The sequence below is a fragment of the Misgurnus anguillicaudatus genome, chromosome 10, assembly GCF_027580225.2.
Source record: "Misgurnus anguillicaudatus chromosome 10, ASM2758022v2, whole genome shotgun sequence".
In the NCBI taxonomy this organism is placed as follows: Eukaryota; Metazoa; Chordata; class Actinopteri; order Cypriniformes; family Cobitidae; genus Misgurnus; species Misgurnus anguillicaudatus.
This window is the reverse complement of record NC_073346.2, coordinates 29070638-29079280: the sequence shown is the minus strand read 5'-3', so window position 1 is coordinate 29079280 and position 8643 is coordinate 29070638. Positions and strand designations below refer to the sequence as shown.

The 8643-nt window shown below is 37.6% G+C and overlaps 1 protein-coding gene across 3 annotated transcripts in view; it reads right to left on the bottom strand.

Moving 5' to 3' along the window:
• Window positions 1–283: 283 nt before the first annotated feature.
• Window positions 284–8643, bottom strand: part of map7d1a (MAP7 domain containing 1a) — a 50177-nt gene continuing 41817 nt past the window's right edge. For all 3 annotated transcript variants that reach the window (XM_055210665.2, XM_073872308.1, XM_055210666.2), the window contains 6 exons: window positions 7332–7436; window positions 5941–5991; window positions 5767–5833; window positions 3611–3680; window positions 1866–2089; window positions 284–787 (listed from right to left, as the gene is read on the bottom strand). In XM_055210665.2, the coding sequence (XP_055066640.2) occupies window positions 777–787; window positions 1866–2089; window positions 3611–3680; window positions 5767–5833; window positions 5941–5991; window positions 7332–7436 (528 nt within the window). In that variant the 3' untranslated portion in view covers window positions 284–776. The remainder of the gene's footprint in view (window positions 788–1865; window positions 2090–3610; window positions 3681–5766; window positions 5834–5940; window positions 5992–7331; window positions 7437–8643) is intronic.

The following is an 8643-nucleotide window of genomic DNA, read 5'->3' as shown; positions in this document are numbered from 1 at the left end:
TGAAACTGCAATTTTAAACTGCATTAAAACTGTTAAGTCTCGGGGTCCATTAAAATAAGAAAAATCCTGGAATGTTTTCCTCAAAAAAACATAATTTCTTATCGACTGAACAAAGAAAGACATCAACATTTTGGATATCATGGTGGTGAGTAAATTATCTGGATTTTTTAAAGAAAATTGATTAATCCTTTAATCTAATATAACAATGGCATTAAAGAAGTTTTTCAACACGTAACATAATCTGAAAACATCTGACACATCACATGTACATAAAAAGCAGTGGTTTCTTCCATTCACTCTGTTTTATTCACAGATTTGTCCTCCCATGCATCAATTTACACTATTCACATACAGCTGTAGCCAGTAGTTACAAGTCTCTTCACGTTAAATATCTAAACATTACAAAATAAAACATCCAAAGCACATCTTTGTTTAACCCATAAACAGCACAAATCATGACAAGGATTATGAACGTTCATCACAAGCCTTTTTTAAAATACACTGCGGTCTGGTGATCAGAAAGAGATCAGCATGAATTGGTCTGGTGGGCATGTGGGTGGGATTTGTTTAGCTCTGCTTGATTGTTGCGCTGCTTCCTTGTAATTTTCCATCGTTCTTCATAAGAAGGGTTTTGATGGCGAGTTTGCATTATGCAGTTTAATCAGAAGTCGGTTTTCGGGTATGGCGCAGGGGTGCTCATGCTGTGTTTTTTCATATTAGGTTCCTCAGACGGATTGCGTTGAGAAACAGGCAAGCTTCGTCCAAAGCTCATGACCTCATAGGACTTCTAGAGGACACAGGAAAACAATGGGAGGGTTAGACAAGGATACATGACCCACCGCTTAGATCCTCATAGGACATTATTCAAAGCATTCAAGATGGTGTGGATTCAGGTGTGCTGGATAACTATATTTCCTAGCTTAACAGCTTCACATTTTACATCGACATCCATGCATTTTGCAGATACTTTATCCGGAGTGACAGTATAGGTATACGTTTTATCAGTATGCTTCTTACCTATTGCATTGCTTATACAATGGTTTACCAAATGGGCAACATGAACAAGTTAGTATGACCTTCAAGGTGTAACAGACACAGGATAGTCGAGGTCCACATATGGAAAACTAATCATGTTGGATATCACCTCCGAATAAAAATGTTCACCTCGGTTTGCGAGAACTGGAATGCCCTGGGTTAAACCTTCTTGTGTTGTCTTTGTGTATAATTTACAACTGATGGGCTGTCGGCAGGCTGGCAGGTGGACGTACATGCTGAGGGAAGCAAGCACAAGAATGCTGACCAGGCCAAAGAAGGGGGTGAACGGGGTGCAGGATTCCTGTATCTAACGGTGGGTGCCAGGAGGGCTGGATCAGGTGTCCTCGATGCCATTTCTGAAATTCAATTCAGCGCCAAAACTGCTTTTTACCCCGGTACCTGGCCTACCGCCCCACAGCCTCTTCTAGGGATTAATCGCACGCCTATTCTGAATCCCACACCTGAGACAATATTAAACTTTAAGGGGCCAATAAAAGTAGGAAATACAAGGTGAATGTCTCTCCCTCGCCAAAAGTAACGGTGATGGTTAATCTGTGGCGCCACACAGTGCAAATTTTCCATCAAGGCTGCAAGATTTACTTTGAATGTGGATATAAAACGTGTTTGATGACATTTATTTTTAGAAACACATTGAAAGCTTTTGTAGCTCAACAGGTAGAGCACATAACATTGCCAAGATCACACATTTGATTCATTAAAAACACATTTACGTGTTAAAAAAATCCATTTGTTGTCTAAGGAGATGACTGTGAACACTGTCACGTTTGACAAAACTACACCTACAAAAAAACATTGTGTTGAGATATTACCTGCCACATGCTGAGGTTTAATTGGACCAGTTTTCTTAAGATATGATTCTCCACCATCAAAGGCCATGATTGGCTCGTCGGATATGCCAGTCTCTGACATCTCCCGCCCACTGCTGTGATTGGATAGCTGGAGGATGTTTTCAAAGTGAGGAGCCTCTCCTTTAGCTGACAAGCCATTTTCGTGTTTGGTAGGCTGTACACCATTTACCACAAGGGCTGACAAACTAAAAGAAAGAAAAAACACACAATGAGTTTTCTTCTCCTAGGAGCGTTTTTCAACCCCTAGGGAGTCAGATGACATTGGCTTAACTTAGCACTCTCGTCTATACATTACATTATTACTACCCTCGCTAGTACGGTTTAATCTTAGCCGCTGTATTTTGCTTATGTTGTTTACTGATTTTTTAATTTTTCAATTGTTTAAATTAAACAATTGTGAGAAGCACTATATAAATAAAATTGAATTGAAGTTTTTCATTGACATTTATCAAGATTCCTATTGCTAAACCTCTTTAAAAAAAAATGTCTTTCTTTTGTTAGGTTTACTGTTTGCAAAGTCGTTTTTTTGTTATTAACATTTGTCATTTAGCAGATGCTTTGGCCAAAGCAACTTACAAATCTTTAACATTTTATGGTTCGTTTTAACCTTCCTCTTCTTCATATTCTCTAAAGCAAGCGTGCACTTTGTAAAGGTGTTACATTAGCCATACTTTTTGTGTAAATCATACATTATATTTGTGTTAAACTATGACTAATAGATGCAGGTAGTTACAAGTAATTCTTTGTTCTTTGTAGTACAACATATTATTAACTTATCATTTTAAAAAAATCTAAATAAAACACTTAAAGTGACACTTTGTAGTTTTTCAACCTTCATAATATATTTTCAAGACTCTTGTGATGGTACATCTACTTAAAATAGGTTGAATGACATGTCCACCGTAGCCTGATGAGGTCTGTATCACTTTAACTCGTCCTTTTAAACATGGGGTTTCGGGTAGTAACCCGAGTACAAAAAAGAACTACAAAAATCTGCTTTACGGCATACGTCAATTCCTCCACTTCCTCAAATTCGGACGTGAGAGCACAACTATTTATTTTTCTGATGTTTTTGTCATGGCCGAAGCAGCAACTAAGAAAAAGAAACCCAAGGTTTTATCGGAGGACACCAAAAAGAGAAAACAGGGGCAGCGTTAACTAAAGGAGGAGGAGGGGTTCCTGACCGATGCTGACTTGGCCGTCATGGTTTTGGACTAGTAAGTAATGTTATATTGCTTGCATATATGTCCTGTCTGGCGCCCAAACACAATTTTTTTTTAACGTGAATTTTGCTGGAGGCTACTTGTGTAGTGTAGAGAGAGACTTAAATTGCGTAGCACTATAGCGCCGTGGTAGACCAAGCGTGCCGGGATCGATTCCCCTAAGGCAATTTTTTTATATAAACTTTAACCAAGCGACCACCGTTACAACTGGGTTGAAAACGTGAGCTACGCGATCTTTTGGCGTTTTAAATAAAAGAAAACCTATGAAATTATATTCATATGACATGCTGGAAGGCACACTTTGTGACCTAAAGGGTTGTCTTCTTTTCCTTTGCAACATTGCTGTGGCGCTTGTGGCCTCTAGGGGAGCTAGACGTGAAAAATACATGTCTAGCACCCCCTAGTGGCCAAAAAGTTCCGCGGTGTGCCTTTAATGTCAACATGTGTATGCTATGCATTTCCTCACACCATCCACAGACTCACCTTTCCTTGATGGCACTTTGAAACTGCTCATCTTGTTTTAAAGCTGTGCTCGGCTGGTAGTCAGCAGATCCTATGAGACAGAAAGAATTCAACGTTAACTCAAAATAGTGCTGTAATGTCCTTTTATTAAATAGTTGTAGAACTGACCGAATAAACATCTGAGCATATAGACTCATTCAAGAGTGTTTACTGTAGATATTATTGACAGTAGGGTGACCACCTGCTAATAAGCCCAAGGGGGGACAAGGCGTATGTTTCTGAGGGACAATGTGGGACACTCCCTGGCGCGGCAGTGCACCCAACCCACAGGCAGACTTATTTATAGTGGTTTACCCATTTCTAGCACATAACACCTTACACTGCAAAAAAATGATTTTCAAGAAAAAATATCTAAAAATTCTTAAATTAAGATGATTTTTCTTGATGAGCAAAATGACCCAAGAATATAAGTCAGGTTTTTAGACCAAATATATATAAAATTTAAGTGATTTTGTGCATGAAACAAAAAAAATCTGCCAATGGGGTAGGCTAAGCAAAAAAAAAATCTTGAACATTTTTCTTAAACACCAAATTCAAGAAAAATTCATTGGCAGATTTTTTTGCTTGTTTTATGCACAAAATTACTTAATTTTTATATTTTTGGTCTAAAAACCTGACTTATTTTCTTGGGTTTTGCTCATCAAGAAAAAGCATCTTAATTTCAGAATTTTTAGATATTTTTTACTAAAAACAAGACAAAAATAGCCTACTAAGAATCTTTATTTTTCTTGAAAATAATTTTTTGCAGTGTACATGGCATATTAATAATGCCCTATTCTAAACATGATGTATGCTCATGAATAGACCAACCAATGTGTGTTTTTTCTAAATAAAGATTCATAATATTTTGAACATTCAATGAATTGACAGATGCACTTCCATTTACGATTTACTTTAGCTATTTAATTTAATTAATTTTTTCATTACAATTTATTCACTTTAAATAAATTATAATATAAAATTATAGGATTAACACGAATTGTAGTTGCTCAACAACACTGGAACAGTTAAAAAAAGTCTTAACTCACAACTCCAAAGGTTCCAGAGAAGGGGGAGGAAGTATGGTGAACTTGCATGTTAGTAAAGGCAGGCGCAGGAAAATAAACTGTTCATTGTTGATGATGGCGGTGCAGAGTCAGACTCGGTCTCTTTCTCCATTTTTTCAAATTGCAGGGGTGCAAACTCATCAGGGGTGAAAAAGGTGACAAGACACAAGCGCGCTTATATAAGCGGATGCGCGGCTTGCACGCTCCTCTTAAACAGAAACAGGTATATAGCGCATATAGCACTGTTGTCAACGGCTTAAAATCACTTAACTTAAAACTGCGGTGCGTGAACAAATGTTAAGCTTTATGACCACGCGCACAGCAACGTGACGTGGGCGCGTAACCTCAAATGAGAAAATACTACGAGTTAAGTATGTGCACTCAATCTGCAGACTGCTTAAACTTCGGCAGCAAATGAGGTGGCTATAAATTGTAAAACATAACCCGCCAAACTGGCTAGTAATTTGACATCGTTACCACAATAGCTGGACATGATTTTCATAATTTCATTTACTGCTACCATGTCGCAGACCCCCCTCACCCCTCATTTTCAAAAACTCATCGGATCTAGACGAATCACAAGAATGACCTATTTTGTATCAAAAAACGGCGAATTTCGCCGAAAGGTGACAAGTTTGCACCCCTGAAATTGGAAAGCGCGCATCTAAAAGTTATGCACTTGCTGTCATGACAACAACAAAAAAGTTGACAACAACCTAGTCAGCAGTTCAACTGAGGAGTCGTGCGAGTAGCGAGTGGCTAGCGAGCCTGAACTGTCAGGTAATGTTCGTTTGGCAGCCTGGGGCTCGAGGATATGGAGCGACCAACTTTTTTTAAGCAAGCATTGATTATGCGTGACACGGTCTCAATTTGCAGGACGCATTAATTGTGCTTTATAACGCTGTGTGCGTGCACGCCCTACGCGGGACGGGTGGTCACCCTAATTGACAGATCTAAATACACAATGCTCATTTCCTATAAATACTCATTCCAATTGGAAGTGATCTTCCTATGCCCTATTCCCTTTTAAGATCAAAACTGTGTAGAGAGATGGACCGATGTAATCAATACCTTTATTCATCTCTGAACCTGCTGGGGAATCTTTCCCATTGACCTGAGATTGGGATTTGGTGTCTTTCTGCATGAAGGAAAGAGAAAAAAAGTTAAAATTAGTCTGTAAGCTCTTTAACTGCAAATTTAAAAAGTGTGCTACTACTGCAGTTTTAAATAAGAAGCATACTGCACCTTGTCTCCTGCATCTGTTTTGCGTGTTCTTTTCATAATCTCCTCCAGACGCTAGTGACAATGGACCGCAAGACAAAAACGATCAGGACAAATGTGTATGAACTAATGCATCATAAAACTGTCAAGAACATATGTCTAGTAAAGATTGGAGCTCATTTACACCAAGCCCACACATGCTAAAGTTTTGGACACAGGTTTAAAAGATAGAAACTAAATATTGTAAGAAATCTGAATAATCCAGAGACAAAGCGAAGCAACATACAGAATTTGAAAGCAAAGCTCTGGGCTTAATGGGACATTGTGCCAAAAATAACACCCGAGACCGAGGACACTGGGGTGGAGGATCTGCTGTATGGTCCTGATAAAGGGAAGATAAACTTGAAGAGGGGACGTGCTGTCCTAGTGGATTAATGACACTATCAGACATCATCTTTCAGTACATGGGTTCACAGAAAGGGAAAGAAGTGTGAAAGTCAAGATGACAGCACTTCTTCTTGTCACAATCATAGATCCACAGCTCTGGGTGTACTACAGACTACTACAGTATGGACATGAGTGATTTTAAATTTAAAATAATGATTTATTAAGGCAAAAAAGCTGTCCAAACCAACCTGGTGTTCTGTGAAAAAGTAATAGAAAATCAGGAAGGGTGCAAATACTTTTTCACAGCACTGTACATTTTTTTTAGATTTTGATTACAGTTTACAAATACAAAAAGTTGTGGATTGACTCGTAATGTACTTTAACAATATAAATAGGGTCAATGTTGATTTCATGTGAACTTTAAAGGGGACATTTCATGAGACTTTTATAAGATGTCATATAAATCTTTGGGTGTCCCCAGAGTATGTATGTGAAGTCCTAGCTCAAAATACCATATAGATAATTTATTATTGCAAGTTAAAATTGCCACTTTGTAGGTGTGAGTAAAAATGTGCTGTTTTGGGGTGTGTCCTTTTAAATGCAAATGAGTTGATCTCTGCACTAAATGGCAGTACCATGGTTGGATAGTGCAGATTTAGGGGCGGTATTATCCCCTTATGACATCACAAGGCAGCCTAATTTCAATTAAAAAAAATTTTCACATGCTTGCAGAGAATGGTTTACCAAAACTAAGTTTATTTGTTGTTCTTTTTCACATTTTCTAGGTTGGTAGAAGTACTGGGGACACAATTATAGCACTTAAACATGAAAAAAAGTCACATTTTCATTTTAATCTAACCATTTGCGACTGGTAAACACAGTATAAACTTGGCAAATCAATATACAAAGTGAAGTGACGGGTGTGCGTTTATAGTCATTAGATAACAGCCTATTGAACAATGCTTGTCCAATTAGAATTTAGAAACGCAGAACTGCAGTAAAATATGGTAAGTGAGGATCCAACTTACTTTTTTTCTCTCCAGCCTCTCCTGCTCTTCCTTTTGAAAATGTTTCTCTCTCTCCAGACGTTGTTTCTCTGCTTCCTCACGGGCCTTCGCTTCAGCCTCCTCCTTCTACAGACACATGATCATATATTCAGATTAACACTAAACATCCAGGACAAACAAAAATCTGTTTCCTCTTCAATAACACCACAAAACACACAAAAAAGAAATTATGAAGAGATAAGATTTTTTTCCTCAAATGTAACTGAATAGGGAATACAGCTGTCAATCATTCATTATATTCTGCCTTACATCTTGTTTGATCCATGGCAGAAAGTCATGTCAAATACTGGTTTAGAGCAACATGAGGCTAGATAACAAATTATTTTGGGGTAAACTAACCCTTTAACACAATCTGATAATTGAACTATCTTCCTATCAAATTTAGGGATCTTTAGCATTTAACGTTGCTTTATAAGCCATCAAAGAAATGTGTACAACTTAATTCCAGTTCTGAACACAAGGTGGTGGTAAAACCTAAAAAGTAGTACTGTTGCTATGTATGAAGAGATTTGTGAGCACTTCATGAAGTTGTAGCATTTTGTACCCCACCATAGTTTTAAAACTTCATTTTTGTGTTTTAATATTTTGTACATAAAATAATTCTACAAAATGTAAGAAACAATATGTGAATATATAACCTTAATTGATTTATTAAAAGGGACACTCCACTTTTTTGAAAATATCCTCATTTTCCAGCTCCCCTAGAGTTAAACATTTGATTTTTACAGTTTTGGAATCCATTCAGCCGATCTCCGTGTCTGGAGGTGCCACTTTTAGCATAGCTTAGCATAATTCATTGAATCTGATTAGACCATTAGCATCGCGCTAAAAAATAAGAGTTTTGATATTTTTCCCATTTAAAATTTGACTCTTCTGTAGTTACATCGTGTACCAAGACTGACAGAAAATTAAAAGTTGCGATTTTAAGTGCAATGATATTACGCAGCGCCTGAAAATAGAGCCCTTGGTAACTTTCAATTTCAGGGGACTATTTTCGGGCACTGCGTAATATCATTGCGCCTCCTGCAGCCATGTTACGGCAGCAAAGTCCTTGATTATTATGCCAGAATGAGAGTATAGTTCCTAGCCATATCTGCCTAGAAAATTAGCATTTTTCATTAAAAAAGTCTACCTTTAATATGGACTAAGGTCTTGTTCAAAGATTGAAATCAATGTGAAATCAAACTTTGATGCTCCTAATCTACAATTAGATCATTAGACTTTAGCCTGTAGTTTACAGACAGGGTTACAAAAGCGCATGCTTATTTTCACT